Source organism: Dendropsophus ebraccatus, chromosome 5, assembly GCF_027789765.1.
Source record: "Dendropsophus ebraccatus isolate aDenEbr1 chromosome 5, aDenEbr1.pat, whole genome shotgun sequence".
In the NCBI taxonomy this organism is placed as follows: Eukaryota; Metazoa; Chordata; class Amphibia; order Anura; family Hylidae; genus Dendropsophus; species Dendropsophus ebraccatus.
The window spans coordinates 159,524,382-159,543,995 of NC_091458.1; the positions used below are offsets into that span (position 1 = coordinate 159,524,382).

At 46.7% G+C, this 19,614-nt stretch overlaps 1 protein-coding gene across 2 annotated transcripts in view; it reads right to left on the reverse strand.

Moving 5' to 3' along the window:
* Nucleotides 1-245: 245 nt before the first annotated feature.
* The window catches only part of ULK2 (unc-51 like autophagy activating kinase 2), a 78,470-nt gene continuing 59,101 nt past the window's right edge, over nt 246-19,614 (reverse strand). For both annotated transcript variants that reach the window (XM_069971772.1, XM_069971773.1), the window contains 12 exons: nt 19,188-19,327; nt 14,973-15,056; nt 12,359-12,642; nt 11,000-11,193; nt 9,649-9,758; nt 9,327-9,467; nt 9,016-9,224; nt 6,997-7,175; nt 6,111-6,229; nt 5,870-6,027; nt 5,276-5,411; nt 246-3,487 (listed from right to left, as the gene is read on the reverse strand). In XM_069971772.1, the coding sequence (XP_069827873.1) occupies nt 3,423-3,487; nt 5,276-5,411; nt 5,870-6,027; nt 6,111-6,229; nt 6,997-7,175; nt 9,016-9,224; nt 9,327-9,467; nt 9,649-9,758; nt 11,000-11,193; nt 12,359-12,642; nt 14,973-15,056; nt 19,188-19,327 (1,819 nt within the window). In that variant the 3' untranslated portion in view covers nt 246-3,422. The remainder of the gene's footprint in view (nt 3,488-5,275; nt 5,412-5,869; nt 6,028-6,110; nt 6,230-6,996; nt 7,176-9,015; nt 9,225-9,326; nt 9,468-9,648; nt 9,759-10,999; nt 11,194-12,358; nt 12,643-14,972; nt 15,057-19,187; nt 19,328-19,614) is intronic.

A 19,614-nucleotide genomic window follows, 5' to 3' on the forward strand; every position in this document is an offset into this window, starting at 1 on the left:
GCCGGGATCGCTGCACCCTCCAGATAACAGTCTCCGGTAAAGGGGTACTCCGGGCCAGCTTACTTTCGGAGTTGTGCTGCTGGCTTTTTAGCACCACCATTCTGTGCCATGATGTCATGCTTCTAGCAGCAACGCTACCCGGGAAGTAAGCCAGCTCGGAGTGACCCTTTAAATGGGCATAAATAAGCCCCACCCAAAAGGGCCATCGTCAACCTGAAGAAGAATGATGTACCGACAAAGTCAGCGGCCGAGCTTTTCCGGTCTGTTTTATTTACTTATAATATACATTTATACAAGCCATAATAAAAAGGCGATATTTTTTGCAACAGTTCTGTGAGTTGTTATCTAAGAATACAGCATGCAGTTTACAAACAAGAGGTAGAAACACGGTATTAAAGACCTAGAAATGCACAGAGCCGCCGCCTGTCCATTCCACAAGCAGACACATAAATAAAAACACTTCAAATTAATTGGCAGAATTTTAGATAAATAATATAAAACGGCTGTCAAGTAAAATAAAAACACAATCTGCATTAAAATAATATTAACCTATTGCAATGGTGGTAAAAGGTACTACTATGACCAAGAGTATTATTAGCAGGACTCTCAATATCTGCTATTTAAGGGGAACTCTGGCCACAATTAAAAATCCGGTGCAAGAAGGGGGGAACATAATAAAGAATGTATACTTACCTGTCCTTGTGCCCCATCACTAGTTCTCCTAGGCCTCCTGCTGCGTCCTGACCGGAAAAAAAGTACCCGCTCAGCCAGTGACTGACCGCAGCAGTGTCCCACCTTAGTCACTGACTGGCTAAGCCCGGGCTGTGATGTTGCAGCAGCAGGAGCAACAGAAGGCAAGCGGGGGAACAGGGATGGGTAAGTATACATTCTTTATTGTTTCAATCATTTTTATTAGGAGGTTTTTAAAATTTTACAGTATACATTCTTTATTATGTTCCCCCCTGTCTGCACAAGATTTTTACTTGTGGTCGGAGTTCTCTTTTAAAAAAACATAAAAACCATAATAGATTCTGTTGGAAATTTGTCTGGAAACCGTAGACTGCAGTTTTTCTTTTTCAATCCTGCCCTTTCATAGCGGACATCGGTCTTATTATTGAGTAACATTAGTAATGGGCGCATGTGACATACTGGACCGCTGCCATTGGGGGACTCATTGTGGCAAAGGGAAAGTAGCAAAATTTCACAATACTTAAACCTTTAATACGAGCTATTTAGACCAGTAAAATACACAATGAAGAGGCTGCAAACATCTCATAATTATATATCCTGTGCTACTTGGTGGGGACGCTTGGCTTTACTCCAGACCTCCTGTATATACGCCGTGCAGCTGTTCCACAAGGGAGCGTGCAGCATTAGTCACACCTGCCTGGTAGGTCTGTGTATATCCTTCAGTTAGCAACCAAGTATAAATCTGCTATAATAAGATGAATGAAGCAGAATCTCAAATAAAGCTGCTGGTATATTGACTCCCCCAATTGCTTTTTATTACTTGAAGGGGCACTCCGGTGAAAAATTATGGGTGTTTTTTTTTCAATCAACAGGTACCAGAAAGTTATACAGATTTGTAAGTTACTTCTATTGAAAAATCTACAGTCTTCTAGTACTTATCAGCTGCTGTATGTCCTGCAGGAAGTGGTGTGTTATTTCCAGTCTGACACAGTGCGCTCTGCTGCAACCTCTGTCCATGTCAGGAACTGTCCAGAGCAGCAGCAAATCCCCATAGAAAACCTCTCCTGCTCTGGACAGTTCCTGACATGGACAGAGGTGGCAGCAGAGAGCACTGTGTCAGACTGGAGAGAATACACCACTTCCTGCAGGACATACAGTAGCTGATAAGTCCTGGGAGAGTGGAGATTTTTAAATGGAAGCAACTTGCAAATCAGATATATCTATAATATATATTTAATTTTTTTCCCCTTTCTTTCTTCCTGGTACCAGTAGATTTGAAAACTTTTTTTTTTGCAGTTCCCCTTTAAAAATGACCACTGTGCCAGTTCTAGGTTTTCAATTTTGTGAACATAACAGCCTAAAAACAAACCAAAAACTTATCTAAAACCACAAAGCTTAACAAACGGTGGCACAAAGATTTTTTTTGTTAGTTTTTCATGTGGAAATGCAGTATGAACCCAGAACTGTTTTCTACAATTCCAATAAAGCTATGAAAATGTATACAAAGAATACGTCCATATAAAAGGAGTCGGACCTGGATGTGACCGTTGTTTTTTTTTTTTGCTATGGCAGTTTTACTAAATAACAAACTATAAAGGACAAAGGCTCATCCAAAATGGCTGCGGAGAAGTGTGAAAACAAGTGGACGTGGCATAGGTGAGTGGCACCGCTGTTCTGAAAATAAAAAACGTTACCACGTACTGGCCTCCGGTGAGCGTAACTCTAGTCATACAGGTCACGCCACAGTTTTGTCTACTAACCTTTGGTGCCATAGCTGTGAGCTGCTCTTACTGCGCCATCTACTGGTTAGACATGTGAGCTGCACTCACACACTACAGACTTGGGAGCATAGATAGAAGCTATACCTAACAGAGTAGTAGTAGTCACACACAGGTCTAGGTTACAGCACGGTCTGCCTTCTCTAACACTGTCCATGGAACAAGGTTACACCTGATTAGAGTAAGTACATATCACATGCACAAACCAATATACAGGCCGCACGCACACGACACCTGCATAGAAAGCAAATACCAACAGAAGAAAACCCATCAGTCATCAAGTATTAGACAAATAGATACAAAAGGGTCACAAGTCGGCTCTTTTTTTTTTATACAGTTTGTAAAGTTTTTAGGAAGCTACATATTAAATTCCAACTTTTTGATACATACATTGTAATAACTTTTTTTGTCCATTGTGCCTTGTCATATTGATAAGAGTTCCAGACGAGATAATAATTTACAGTTTTAAGAAATTAGTGCAAAATAAATTGGTTTAAAAGTAGAACATCAAGTAGCCGCGTTATCATAAAGGAGAGTAAATGAAGAAGAAGGATTCTGCACGGCCGAGTTGGTTTTTTTCTTCGGTTCCTCCTCAATATAAAGTGCTTGTCTTTTATTTGTCGGGTTCGGACGTTGTCCCAGAATCCCCAGGTAAGTAAACACTGAACACTTCACTACTGGAATACTGGGGGCGCTGCTCTTACCGCTTGGCTTTGTCCCCTCCATCCTGCCCCCCCTAGTTCATTATGTAGAATACATTTCCAGGGGTCCAGATTTCCTCCCGTATTTGGTTGGAAGGCGTTTAGCGAGGAGTGTCTGTAGAATAAGGCAGCCTTCCTGCTGTCCTCTGATTTTACTTCCACTCGGAAAGCCACCAATGGAGGATCTGGTTCTTCCGATGTCCAGGTATATATATATACACAGAGCTACACTCCAGCAGTCCTGCGGATCCCGTTAATATTCATACACAGCTACCGCTCCATAGAGAGCCGACAGTCTGCCCTCCACACTCGCTTTATCTGGGGAAAAGAGAAGCAACAGATGTTTACAAGAAGAAACCTGCAGCTCATGTGACCGACATGTGATACCTATCCACAGTATATAGGGGATAAATGTATGATGGCTGGGGACCGAGCACCGATCAGAAGCATGTGTTCTCACTAGAGATGAGTGTCACCCAAGCACGCTGGAGTCCAAGTGTGGCTGAAGTTGGATGCGGCCCTAGAGAGTCCTGGAAAACATGGATGCAGCCCATGGTCTAAGGTCATATCCATCTTTCCCAGATTCCTTAAAGTGTCACTGTGGTTTAAATTTTTTTTGCAGAAATCAATAGTACAGGTGATTTTAAGAAACTTTGTAATTGGGTTTATTGGCTGAAAAATGCATTTTTATCATTAGAAAGCAGTTTGAAGCTCTCCCCTCTGTCTTCATTGTTCTCTTATGGAGAGGGGAGGGGTGGAGGGAGATGAGGCACCAAAATAGAACAAAGAGTTAATTTACAGCTACATCACTGGGCTATCTCCTCTGAGATCAGCACTGACCTCTCTGACCTCTGAATACCATCTTTCACACAGGTTCCGCTGTGTAATCCTCTGCTCTCTGCTGGTGACTAATCCCCCCCCTCCCCTCTCCATAGGTTACACAGGGCCAGACTGATGTAGACCAGTGGAAATTTCCTGATAATGAGCAGTGGATGACAGAGAGGAGGGGGGGGGGCTGGGGAAAGTCTTTTTGAATGCAAATAATGGCAGATTTGCCTAATACACCCAATTACAAAGTTTCTTAAATGCAAATACAGCTGTGGGTAAGAATTGGAGGGTACACTAGCAGATCAAAGGCAATCTGTCAGCTGTAATTCATGTTCCAAACTGCTGCCCTATTAGATGCTGTTAGGGCAGGAGACACATGGTACCTTTCATATATCCTGCTGTGCTTCCAGAATGTAGAAAATGCTATTATTCCCTGGTATAAAGAGTCAAGAGACTTTCCCGAGCTCCTGAATAGATACAAGCTGGAATCTCTGCAGTACAGCACGGTCAGGGATGGGAGAGAGGAGACATTACAGCATGGTCAGGGATGGGAGGGGGAGAGAGAGGAGACATTACAGCATGGTCAGGGATGGGAGGGGGAGAGAGAGGAGACATTACAGCATAGTCAGGGATGGGAGGGGGAGAGAGGAGACATTACAGCATAGTCAGGGATGGGAGGGGGAGAGAGGAGACATTACAGCTTGCTGCCCTGCAGGAGCTCAGGAAAGACTCTCTGACTGGCTAGATGGATATATAAGAGGTAGAAGCATCTAACAGTGCCAGCAGTTTGGAACCTGAATTACAGCCGACAGATTCCTTTTTAAACGTTTCTATCCCACAAAATGTATAATAATAGGATACGGGGATAAACTAAGAATTATGATAAAGTTCCTCATAAACACAACACACAATTGTACAGCCTGGATGTTCGGCCTCTCACACAACCGTACCGTCAGGTCCACATACTATTCCCAAGTGCAAACAGGATAGGACCCTCTGAATTCTATGGCCCCAATGCACACAGATAGGACCTGCACTTACACAGTCCGTATCTATGGAACAGAGGGGCCTATAGACGTCAATGGGTCCCTGAGAAATATGAACGGAATACGGACTATCCTCCAACAGATCGGTGGTTTTGGGGCCTTAGAGATACATAGCGGATTTCCTACTTTTAAACAATTATTTATATCTAATAAAATATCGGTATACACACCATGTATAGATGCATATTATAACGGACATAATGAAAAGAACGTCCTGCCCTAGGACTCTTACATTTATGGACGTTGTCGATGTCTGCCGGGCTCTGTAGGATCTTTGTTAAACCTTCTAGAAGAAGTGCCGCTCTGTGGTAGCGATAGGCGATATCTTCTGTTTGCTGGAACATCTCATCTAGTGCAGCCGACTGGACCTGGCGCGAGGGGGAGAAAAATATCGCTAAGGACTTTATTATGTACAATGAGATAGGATGGACGGACAGAAGAGATGAGCAAACTTCAAGCATGCTGGGGGAACGTCCAAACCAGAGCATTTGGCATTGGATTAATGGTGGCTGGGGAAGTTGGCGGCCCAAGGTCGACCTGGAAAGCATGAGCTCTATGGCCTGTGGCTGCATCCATGTTTCCCAAGACTTCTCAAGGCTGCATCCATCTTCTCCAAAAAACAAATGCCGAATGTTCTGGTTTGGAAAAACCTGAGCGTGCTCGAAGTTCTCTCAACTCTTAAGGACGGCCGGACGGCCAAATGAAATACAGGCCTGAGAGCCACACCATCGGGTGTCCATAATAACACTAACCATTGTAGTTCCTACAGACTGTAAGACTGAAGGTTGTGGCACTGCAGCTTTGCGCTCAGTAACGGCCAGCTTACCATTTCCACAGCGCAGTTGTAGATGAGTTTTTCGGCCGTGACGCTGTTGATCTCATCGATGAATCTCTGCTTGTCTGAGAAGAAGCGATTGAGCTGCTCGGTCAGCTTCTTGCACATGCTGATGCAGAACTTGTATCGGTCGTTCATGGTCTTCACCACTGCAGGAATACAGCGAGACGCTCAGGGTTACGCCTTCTTACCGATTCACTCAGACACATCTAGTGAGTAATAAACATTTTACCTTGCTTTACAGCACTGGAAGGGGTCAGCTTTGCGGATTTGATCTGAGATTTGGCGAGCTGTAGGGAGGACGCCAGGAACTGAGCTGCTTTCATGTAAAGGACCAGCTGTTCTACTTGTCTGAGGAAACAATAGCAGCTGGGTCACAGATTGTCCTTAGAGCTGGGGCGGGGGATACAGATCGGGATGTAACCGGCCGTGCTGGCTCATCACACATACACGGTTCATTACATCTCTCTAACACAGAGGAAGAAATATAAAAGTCCTTTTACACCAGCTGATCATCAGCCGGGAGTGTTGCTAGAAAAGCTCCTCCGGCCGATAATCAGCCTGTGTAAAAGTATCAGTGATCAGGAAAACACCGAAACTTGGCTGATCGCATCATTTAGTCGTAACAGATGTACGGCTGATGGCAAAGGGAAATCGACAGCACAGATATGTATATATCCAGACGACAAGCAGTTCATACTTACCTGCTGCTCTACTGTGTGATCCAGCATCCCGCTCTCCTGTCCTCTGGCCACTGCTGTATCTTCAGGCCACAGCTGCCTCCAGAATGACTGAGAGACAGAAAAAGTGGAGGCGGCAGCCAGAGAGCAGGAAGGGAGGAGCCAGAGATGGGGATACCAGATCACGCGGCAATGCAGAAGGTAAGTATACACAGTGTGATCTGAAAAACTTACATCATGGATATAAGAATATACATACTTTCAGTTTCCATTGCTGCATGAACGATACAAGGACAATTTGTGCAGTCTGGGCGCTGGATTTGTTGTGCCGTGTAGAGGCTCGCTGATCAGCGCTTGTTTGTGTCCTTGCATGACCCCATGTAAAAGGACCCCAACACCTTGAAAGTTGCACAATATCCATTTGTCCCGGTCACTTACCCCCATTCCTTGCTCAGCTGACTGATCTGATCGACCACCACACTTTCCTGGATGTGGTACAGAGACACGGCGGAGGTGCAGAGATCAGAATTCCCACTGCAACTTGCAGTCAGCTCCATGACGCATTCAGTAAAGGTGAGCATCAGATTGAGGTGTCGCAGAGTCTCGGTGTGTTCCCGCTGATCACAAAGACACAGAAATATACAAGTCACTGCATGTGTGCATCAGAAGGACACAACAATGGGGGGATGGGTGGCAAAGTGTCCGCTCCTACCACACAGCGGACACGGAGCCAGCTGGTTTATATACAGGTAATAAAAGATACGGGACGAGCCGGGTCAGAACAGAGAACGAGGAGAACGTGATTCAATAAAACCAGCAGACGGCTAAAATAACTGGGTGGGAGCTGGACCCCCGGTGAACTCGGTGAGATGAGGATTTTACAGGTAAAACAAACCACACTAGACAGTCACCTAATGCACCATAAAGGAAGGGAGCGTTCCCCTACTACACATCTATATAATGGTGCGGGCGATCATTACTGATCTCTGTGCAGCCCTCAGCCGCTCATCCCCTAATACAGGGAGCAGTGTACAACCAGGGGCTGGTGATTTGTGACATATTTAATGACAACGATCGCTCGTCAGCTGATCCCTGTCTCTATTACACGGGTGAGATCTACCCGATTCAGCACATAATGGCTCAGTGGACTAAGGCCTTTACCTGCAGATACTTGCAAATATCTGAGAATACCAAAGTGTGCACCATACAGAACTTACATAGAGGAGCAAAAAACACAGGGATAAGAATCTCGGCGTCTCCTGTGCAATAGGGACATATCAGCAGGTTAGATTCGTCCCACCTGCTGATAGCTGCCCTTTAAATGTTTCCCTATTTTAGAGAAGTAGCCGCCTTCAGATTAGTTTTAAAGCAGAAGTCCGGCAAAATTTTTATTAAATTATAGTATTGCCCCCCCCAAAAGTTATACAAATCCCCAATATAGACTTATTACGGGAAATGCATATAAAGGGCTTTTTTCCCTGCACTTACTATTGCATCAAGGCTTCACTTCCTGGGTAACATGGTGATGTCACTTCCTGGGTAACAGGGTGATGTCACTTCCTGGATAACATGGTGATGTCACTTCCTGGGTAACAGGGTGATGTGACGACCCGACTCCCAGAGCTGTGCAGGCTGTGGTTACTGGAGAGGATGATGTCAGAGGGATGCTCTGTCCCTCCAGTGCCCTGTGTCCCTCAGTGTCCCCCTGCCATCATCCTCTCCAGCAGCCACAGCCCACACAGCTCTGGGAGTCGTGACATCACCATGTTATCCAGGAAGTGACATCACCATGTTATCCAGGAGGTGACATCACCATGTTATCCAGGAGGTGACATCACCATGTTATCCAGGAGGTGACATCACCATGTTATCCAGGAGGTGACATCACCATGTTATCCAGGAAGTGACATCACCATGTTATCCAGGAAGTGACATCACCATGTTATCCAGGAAGTGACATCACCATATTATCCAGGAAGTGATATCACCATGTTATCCAGGAAGTGACATCACCATGTTATCCAGGAAGTGACATCACCATGTTATCCAGGAAGTGACATCACCATGTTATCCAGGAAGTGACATCACCGTGTTATCCAGGAGGTGACATCACCATGTTATCCAGGAAGTGAAGCCTTGATGCAGTAGAAAGTGCAGGGAAAAAGCCCTTTATAAGTATTTCCCGTAATAAGTGTATATTGGGGATTTGTATAACTTTTGGGGGGACATACAATACTTTAATAAAAAATTTTGCCGGACTTCTCCTTTAATCATCAAATAAGAGTTCTTACAAATAAACAACAAGATCCCAGCTGAAGTGCCGTGATTTTACTCCAACTGAGTTTTTACTGAAGCTTTCAGCATCAGACGCTTTCTGCTGATCCAAAACTCATCTGACAAACTGCAAGGCTGAAAACGTTGCATCGGCCGTTGTCCTAGGAGCTCGGGCTTTCCTACCTCCATGAGAGTCTCCTCCGGCAGCTCAGGGGCCTCGAATGTGATGAAATCCTCCAGACTGGGGGGAGAGGTGCCGTAGGACATGAACTTTAAAGCTGGTGCCGCGTCAGCGCCTGGAGGAGAGGAGCCCATGTGAACTGCAGAGGGCGATCCCATATACACCCGGCCACTAGTGGAGCACAGCGAGCCCCCAGAGCTGTTTGAACCAACTATAGAAAAGAACAAACCGGTTACAACCATATAGGTGACTTCAATGTCTATAATCTTGCAGATGAACAGATATGTCATGTTGTATTTTTTGCAGGCCTTACCTGAAGTGGCTCGAGCCCTCATCATCATATGAGTACATGTGGGAGGGGTGGCACTGCTGGGGGGAGACCCAACAGTGAACAGAACCCCTCGATTCACCATGGAAGGCACGGTCAGGACGCTCCCTGTAGCACCAGAGGGGACTGGAAACAAACACATGGGATCAATGGAGAGGAGCACCTATCTGCCCGGCAGCTCCTACCGGACTCGATAAAGAGGAAACTACTAATGTCACATGCCGACCACCCCAACCAACATAGTAACATGGAAAACAAAAAATGGCATCTTCTGACAACTGCAGGTTTAGTAGATAAATGCCCCAACCTGTATCCATGGGTCGCTCGGAGTTCAGGCTGTCCGTGCTGCCCTGGTAGTGCTGTCCTCCCAGGATAGTTCTGCTGCTCTGATCTGACAGTTTCCCAGCACTCACAGACCTGGAAAAGACCAATGTATTGTTTCCTGTATTATATTTCCATTGTTTCCTGTAATAATTAATCACATTAAGAGCCAACATCATGTGATAATTCCAAAAAACCCAAAGACTAGAAGTCCCCATGTCTGTCTGCGGGTGTACAGATATGTATACGGCCACAATCCTGATAGTGTCTCGCCTCTCCGACTGCTCTTATACCTGGTTCTTCCTCCTTCTGGCGTCCTCAGAAGTAGAGTTTCCCAGAGATGAGGACATCATGTGCGGGCGAGGTTATGTCCCTACACAATGCTGGAGACACCTACCTGCCCCCCTTACCCCTCACATCTTGGAAGGTATACTTCCTGATCAGACTGAAATCTGGATAATTCGGAGGTCGGGTCATCTCTTCATGTTCTGCGAACTGTTCTGAAACCATTTCTGCAGAGTGGTCGGAGACAACGAGGGAATGGGGCTGCCATAAAGGGGGGCACCTGGTGTGCAGACATGTTTAGCTAGATGGTATCAAACTAACATCCACATGAACGCCAGGACTAGAGGGGAGCGCAGCTCCGGCATGCCCGAGTCCAATGGTTGAATACCGGTGGCTGGAGAGGTTGGATGCCGCCCTAGGTAGTCCTGGTGGACACATCTTATGGCCTATGGCTATATCCATGTTTTCCTGGACTCCCTAGGGCGGCATCCAACTTCTCCAGGCACCTGTATTCAAATGCTGCTCAAAGATGGCTCCACTCTAGTAGGCAATCTGGACGGTCAGACGCTCATACACAACACAGGCCGGTGTTTTATGGAAAAAAGACTTTCTATAACAGCAGATATCCGCTGGTAAGTTCGTCTGGCCTCCAACACCCAAGGGGACATTTATCATTTGCGGTTTTTTTTATTTTATTGCATTAGTGCATTTTTTACGTGCTGTGCAAAAACACCAGTCATGCGCAAAATGTATCATTACATGCACGGGCCTCGATAAATGGAGGCCTGCTGCGCAATATAACAATCAGGCTAATAAAGAAGATAACATGAAGCAGGAAACTGCTCAAAAATAGCACAAACTCCTCGATAAACGTTGCTTAACTTTTTACGCCGTGTCCAAAAACACCAAATTACTCTAAATAATGGCGCCAACACAATGATAACCGTGCACCCTAACGTTACAGTGACGACATTCATACGCAGTACAGATGACAGGACCCCTCGGGCAGGGAGCAGGTGGTCTCCCCCCAGATCTCCAACACGCCATCTTACCTCCCAAATGCGGCTTTGCCTTGTTCTGCAGGGCCGGCCTTCTCACTGACATGAGGACAATGGAAATGAGAGCAGTCCCGCGGCTCCATCAATTCTTTGACCTGTACCAGCGTGTCCACAGGGCCCGGGCGGGTGACCAGGGCGGGGAGATTGGAGGACGCTTGGGTTTTAGGGATTTTGAATGGAGCAGTGGCCTGGAAAAGCAACGCAATCACATGCTGCATTACAGGAGAACTCCGGGCAAAATCTATTATTAATATGTTATTGCATTAGCAAAGTTAGACAAATTCCTCATGTATACTAATAATGGGAAATGCAGCCGGGAGTATATACCGGAAGCGTCCAGCAGGGGGTGCAGTATATGTAGTTTAATCATCCCCATTCGCTGTGCTGCCCGGTGCCCGTGTGATCTTCCTCCCTCCTGCCCCATGCCTGTGTGATCTTCCTCCCTCCTGCCCCATGCTGCCCGGTGCCCATGTGATCTCCATCCCTCCTGCTCCATGCTACCTGTGTGATCTCCCTCTCTCCTGCCCCATGCTGCCCGATGCCTGTGTGATCTCCCTCCCTCCTGCTCCATGCCGCCCGATGCCGGTGTGATCTCCCTCCTGTCCCATGCTGCCTGGTGCCTGTGTGATCTCCCTCCTATCCCATGCTGCCTGTGTGATCTTCCTCCTGTCCCATGCTGCCTGGTGCCTGTGTGATTTCCATCCCTCCTGCCCCATGCTGCCCGCGTGATCTCCCTCCCTCCTGTCCCATGCTGCCCGGTGCCCGTGTGATCTCCCTCCCTCCTGTCCCATGCTGCCCGTTGCCCGTGTGATCTCCATCCCTCCTGCTCCATACTGCCTGTGTGATCTCCCTCCTGTCCCATGCTACCTGTGTAATCTCCCTCCCTCCTGTCCCATGCTGCCCGGTGCCTGTGTGATTTCCCTCCCCCCTGCTGCCCGCTGCCTGTGTGATCTCCCTCCCTCCTGTCCCATGCTGCCCGGTGCCCATGTGATCTCCCTCCCTCCTGCTCCATGCTGCCTGTGTGATCTCCCTCCCTCCTGTCCCATGCTGCCCAGTGCCTGTGTGATCTCCCTCCTGTCCCATGCTGCCCGGTGCCTGTGTGATCTCCCTTCTGTCCCATGCTGCCTGGTGCCTGTGTGATCTCCCTTCTGTCCCATACTGCCCGGTGCCTGTGTGATCTCCCTTCTGTCCCATGCTGCCCGGTGCCTGTGTGATCTCCCTTCTGTCCCATACTGCCCGGTGCCTGTGTGATCTCCCTCCTGTCCCATGCCGGCCGATGCCATGCAGCGGGGTGAGTGGCAGATAAGAAGCATTTACATGACCTCAGGGCATTCCCATCTACCCCTGACAAACCTTGGTGGGCGATCCTATGATGGTGGGTAGGGGGCTTTTATAGAGCCACTCGGAGCTCCTGGGAGATGACCCCATGTGTTTGGTAGGAGAGGCTCCCAGGCTGACCGGCCGTGCTGGCTGTGGAGAGTGGCTGAAGCCGTGTCCGGCATAGGAGGGGCAGACGGGGTCCGAGTGTTGCTTGCGCAGCTTCTGCTTGTTCTGATAGATGTCGGTGAGGGTCGGGGCACTTGGCAGCCGTCCACCGAGCAAACACTGAGGAGACTGCGACTGCGGCACCGGGGAACCTGGGCACAAAAGGAAGATGGCTTATTCCTACTTATTCAGCTCAAACATTCAGAATGAAAAGTAAATAAAGAGAAGAAGGAGAAGGAGGAGAAGGAGAAAAAGGAGGAGGAGGAGAAGGAGGAGGAGGAGGAGGAGGAGGAGAAGGAGTAGAAGGAGGAGGAGGAGAAGGAGGAGGAGAAGGAGTAGAAGGAGGAGGAGGAGAAGGAGGAGGAGAAAAAGGAGGAGGAGGAGGAGGAGGAGGAGGAGAAGGAGGAGGAGAAGGAGGAGAAGGAGAAGAAGGAGAAGAAGGAGAAGGAGGAGAAGGAGGAGGAGGAGGAGGAGAAGGAGAAGGAGGAGAAGGAGGAGGAGGAGGAGGAGGAGGAGGAGGAGGAGAAGGAGGAGGAGAAGGAGGAGGATGAGAAGGAGGAGAAGGAGAAGGAGGAGAAGAAGGATTAGGAGGAGGAGAAGGAGAAGGAGGAGGAGGAGGAGAAGGAGAAGGAGGAGAAGGAGGAGAAGAAGGAGGAGAAGAAGGAGGAGAAGAAGGAGGAGAAGAAGGAGGAGAAGGAGGAGGAGAAGAAGGAGGAGAAGAAGGAGGAGAAGGAGGAGGAGAAGAAGCCGCCATCTGTAATACAAAGTGGATACAACACAAGAGGGACGGTGCACGGCCGATTCCCTGGCGGGGCCCAGCGAATCCTTGTGGCTTTGCATTACTCCTCACGCCCCGCACACGGCATAGAACAGTATGTAGGATTTGCTGAGACCGTTCTTTTACTAATTGGAAAGAATCAGGTCAATACTTGAAGGAGGCCTAGCTGCTACAGCCTATAACACCATCACATATTGCAGAATTAAACGAGTACTCCCGTGGGAAAAAAAGTATTTCAAATCAACTGGTATGAGATTTGTAAATTACTTCTATTTAAAAATCTCCAGTCTTCCAGTACTTATCAGCTGCTGTGTGTCCTGCAGGAAGTGGTGTATTCTTTCCATTCAGACACAGTGCTCTCTGCTGCCACCTCTGTCCATGTCAGGAACTGTCCAGAGCAGGAGAGGTTTTCTATGGGGATTTGCTGCTGCTCTGGACAGTTCCTGACATGGACAGAGGTGGCAGCAGAGAGCACGGTGTCAGACTGGAGAGTATACACCAGAGGAGAGGACACACAGCAGCTGAAGCTGGAAGACTGGTGATTTAAAAAAAAAAAATAGAAGTAAATTACAAATCTATATAACTTTCTGACACCAGTTGATTTGAAAGAAAGATCATCGGAGTCCCCCTTTAAGGTATACTACAATAAGTTTCTGTTCTCATGGACTATATACTGACATGTACTTGGGTTTAGCTCTCTGATATTCTCGGTGTACTGGGTGTGATTACGGCACCGGCACGCCTTCACTGTCTGCTTGGGTCACAGCCAATAACCTTTGTTGGAGTTGAGTGGTCGGCTCAGGTCAGACGGCTCGGAGTCATTCCAGGTAAGGAGTTGGCCTGGATGACTCGCATGTAGTTCACCTCGCTATACTGTCAGCCTCGGCCTATACTATGGGCTATATTATGGGATGGGAGCGAGCCGGTGATAAAGGGGGCTCCTGCTGGGACACACTATACGTCTCTACTCACATAGGGCAGATTACAGCTCCCTGACATCAGTTTTATCCAGATGACACCCATGCTTGGGCGGCCAGAATTGTTAATAAGACATCCAATATTGAATATGCAATTATTTCTGAGAAATCTATATTTTAAGGGGCACTCCAACCCCAGACATCTATAACATATCCATAGTGTATCCAATGCCCTGTAGACAGGAGGCCGCCTCTGGAGCGCACACCTAACCTGCCTGAATGCGGCTACCGGAAGGGACCACGACCGCAGAACATCCAGGTGAATCCACAATTCACGGAACTCCCATAGAGGTTAATGGGAGTCCTGTCAGTTTATGCTGTTTCTGTACCTTCCATTCATTTCTATGGGAGGTATATAAACCCATCACTCGGCTGTTTTCATAATCCTGGCCACTTGCACTTCCAGTGACCCGGCCGGGGGCTAAACCTAAGTCTTGGGTAAGGCGTGGGTTCTAAAAGCTGGAGTCACATCTATCAGATATTTATGGCATTCCCTGTGGATGTTCTATAAATGTTTAAGGTGAGGATACCCCTTTAAAGCAGTTATCCCTGGAGACAAAAGCAGTGCTCTCTCTGGAAGAAAGCGGCCATGTTTTTTTAACGCTGTATAAACACTTTAAGTATTATTTGTTTTGAAGCCAAACAATTTAGAATTGCAAATACAATCAGAACCATGAGAGAAATCGGCGTCCCCTGTGGCTTATAAGGAATCTCTGCAGAGCATTACCTCCTGAGGAGCTTCTACTTCTGGACTCGTGGCCTTGAGCATGACCACAACAACAATGGCCGATCTGCTCTGGTATGGTCCCCACTGTGAATGAGAGCAGAACATACAAGGAGACCGTCAGCACTGGCGGCAACTGTGATGGCTATTAGGTTTTTTAAGAACCTACACACACACACACATATATATATATATATATATATATAGACACACACATACACACAACCCAGCATACCTTTATATATATATACAGCCCAGCAAACGTTATATATATACACAGCCCAGCATACACACACACACATATATATATATATGCACACACACACACAGCCCATCATACACATATTATATATAATATATATATATATATATATATATATATATATATATATATATATATATATATATATATATATACAGATCCCAGCATACCTTTATATATATACAGCCCAGCATACCTTTATATATATACAGCTCAGCATACCTTTATATATATATATATATTATATATACATACACACACACACATACATACATACATACATACATACATACATACATATATATATATATACACACACAGCTCAGGATACGATTTGCTTTCCCCACCGCCTGGTTGCACTGGTGACTCATTGTGAGGTGTCAGAAATCACTGCTCCTAAATCCTTCTCTTCTGAACTCTTTTCCAACACAGTACTGCCGATGTGATACTCGGATAGAGGATTCATCCTCCCCAAGTGCATTATTTTATATTTGGAAACACTGATCTGCAGTTTCTATATTACTGACACCTCCAGGAATATCAGCCCTATTGCACACTTTAGTGTCATTAGCAAACAGATAAACCTTACCTACCAACCCTTCTCCTATGTCACTATCCTTACCCACCAACCCTTCTCCTATGTCACTATCCTTACCTACCAACCCTTCTCCTATGTCACTATCCTTACCCACCAACCCTTCTCCTATGTCACTGTCCTTACCTACCAACCCTTCTCCTGTGTCACTATCCTTACCTACCAAACCTTCTCCTATGTCACTATCCTTACCCACTAACCCTTCTCCTATGTCACTATACTTACCTACCAACCCTTCTCATGTCACTATCCTTACCCACCAACCCTTCTCCTATGTCACTATCCTTACCCACCAACCCTTCTCCTATGTCACTATCCTTACCTACCAACCCTTCTCCTATGTCACTATCCTTACCTACCAACCCTTCTCCTATGTCACTATCCTTACCTACCAACCCTTCTCCTATGTCACTATCCTTACCTACCAAACCTTCTCCTATGTCACTATCCTTACCCACTAACCCTTCTCCTATGTCACTATACTTACCTACCAACCCTTCTCATGTCACTATCCTTACCCACCAACCCTTCTCCTATGTCACTATCCTTACCCACCAACCCTTCTCCTATGTCACTATCCTTACCTACCAACCCTTCTCCTATGTCACTATCCTTACCTACCAACCCTTCTCCTATGTCACTATCCTTACCCACCAACCCTTCTCCTATGTCACTATCCTTACCCACTAACCCTTCTCCTATGTCACTATCCTTACCTACCAACCCTTCTCCTATGTCACTATCCTTACCTACCAACCCTTCTCCTATGTCACTATCCTTACCCACCAACCCTTCTCCTATGTCACTATCCTTACCCACTAACCCTTCTCCTGTGTCACTATCCTTGCCTACCAACCCTTCTCCTATGTCACTATCCTTACCTACCAACCCTTCTCCTGTGTCACTATCCTTACCTACCAAACCTTCTCCTGTCACTATCCTTACCTACCAACCCTTCTCCTATATCACTATCCTTACCTACCAACCCTTCTCCTATGTCACTATCCTTACCTACCAACCCTTCTCCTATGTCACTATCCTTACCTACCAAACCTTCTCCTATGTCACTGTCCTTACCTACCAACCCTTCTCCTATGTCACTATCCTTACCTACCAACCCTTCTCCTATGTCACTATCATTACCCACCAACCCTTCTCCTATGTCACTATCCTTACCCACCAACCCTTCTCCTATGTCACTATCCTTACCTACCAAACTTTCTCCTATGTCACTATCCTTACCTACCAACCCTTCTCCTATGTCACTATCCTTATCTACCAACCCTTCTCCTATATCACTATCCTTACCTACCAAACCTTCTCCTATGTCACTAACCTTACCTACCAAACCTTCTCCTATATCACTATCCTCACCTACCAACCCTTCTCCTATGTCACTATCCTTACCTACCAAACCTTCTCCTAAGTCACTATCCTTACCTACCAACCCTTCTCCTATGTCACTATCCTTACCTACCAACCCTTCTCCTACGTCACTATCCTTACTCACCAACTCTTCTCCTATGTCACTATCCTTACTCACCAACTCTTCTCCTATGTCACTATCCTTACCCACCAACCCTTCTCCTATATCACTATCCTTACCTACCAACCCTTCTCCTATGTCACTATCCTTACCCACCAACCCTTCTCTTATATCACTATCCTTACCTACCAACCCTTCTCCTATGTCACTATCCTTACCCACCAACCCTTCTCCTATGTCACTATCCTTACCCACCAACCCTTCTCCTATGTCACTATCCTTACCTACCAACCCTTCTTCTGTGTCACTATCCTTACTCACCAACTCTTCTCCTATGTCACTATCCTTACTCACCAACTCTTCTCCTATGTCACTATCCTTACCCACCAACCCTTCTCCTATATCACTATCCTTACCCACCAACCCTTCTCCTATGTCACTATCCTTACCTACCAAACCTTCTCCTAAGTCACTATCCTTACCTACCAACCCTTCTCCTATGTCACTATCCTTACCTACCAACCCTTCTCCTACGTCACTATCCTTACTCACCAACTCTTCTCCTATGTCACTATCCTTACTCACCAACTCTTCTCCTATGTCACTATCCTTACCCACCAACCCTTCTCCTATATCACTATCCTTACCTACCAACCCTTCTCCTATGTCACTATCCTTACCCACCAACCCTTCTCTTATATCACTATCCTTACCTACCAACCCTTCTCCTATGTCACTATCCTTACCCACCAACCCTTCTCCTATGTCACTATCCTTACCCACCAACCCTTCTCCTATGTCACTATCCTTACCTACCAACCCTTCTTCTGTGTCACTATCCTTACTCACCAACTCTTCTCCTATGTCACTATCCTTACTCACCAACTCTTCTCCTATGTCACTATCCTTACCCACCAACCCTTCTCCTATATCACTATCCTTACCCACCAACCCTTCTCCTATGTCACTATCCTTACCCACCAACCCTTCTCCTATGTCACTATCCTTACCTACCAACCCTTCTTCTGTGTCACTATCCTTACTCACCAACTCTTCTCCTATGTCACTATCCTTACTCACCAACTCTTCTCCTATGTCACTATCCTTACCCACCAACCCTTCTCCTATATCACTATCCTTACCCACCAACCCTTCTCCTATATCACTATCCTTACCCACCAACCCTTCTCCTATGTCACTATCCTTACCCACCAACCCTTCTCCTATGTCACTATCCTTACCTACCAACCCTTCTCCTATGTCACTATCCTTACCTACCAACCCTTCTCCTATGTCACTATCCTTACCCACCAACCCTTCTCCTATGTCACTATCCTTACCTACCAACCAAACCTCCTATGTCACTTACAAACAAATAAAAAAATAAAAGAACAGGACACAGAACAGGCCCTTGTGGCCGCCATGTGTAACCAGTCTCTGCTCAGAATACACACCATTAAAAACGACTCTCTGATATCTCTCCTTCAGCCGGGGGTGTAACTACCTCTGTAGCGGCTGCTACAGGGCCTGCCTTTTATAGAGGGCCCGGTCCAGCAATGGACAAGACCCCCTGGGGCGGCATCACTGACAGCACTAGTGGTGGAGCGGCCCCCCAGGTGCTGCAAAGCTCCCTTTAACTGCTGGAGCTCCTGATAAGCGTTTGCAGTTAACTGCAGAGCTGTGATGGCAGCACAGGGAGCCACTGACTCCCCGCCCTGACAATCACAAATCCACTGAACTATCCAGCTCTTCTCTATCAGCTCTTTATGGGGACCTGTATCTCAGGCTTCATCATCCTAACCAATGTAACTCACTGGCTATACACTATGAGCAGTTCTAGTGCGGTAGGAATATCCTTTCAGTAGTAACACTTACCTAATGGAGAATATGGACGAGAAGAGCCAGTGGATAATCGCCGTCCAGTCGCTGACACCATGTCTCCTGAACTAGGAGATCCAGATCCAACCTTTAAGAAACCCATGGGGCTGGTATTAGAACGCCTCACTGCCCCCGATCTGTAGGAAAAATACACACTATGCATCAGGAACACGTCCGCCGCCAGCTTCACCTTTACAGGAATCGCACCGATTAGTGCATCTTGGTGGGGTCGTATACTGGGTCATTCATCCAAACACTCCTTAAAAACACATTATTTATTGATATGTATAGGCATTAAAGGGGTATTCTCACCTCAACTGATAGAACTGAACCTGTACGACTTGTCTAGGTAGATATTTTGAGTGAGAGAGTGTGTGTGTGGTGTGTGTATGTGTGTGTGAGTGTGTGTGTGTATGTGTGTGTG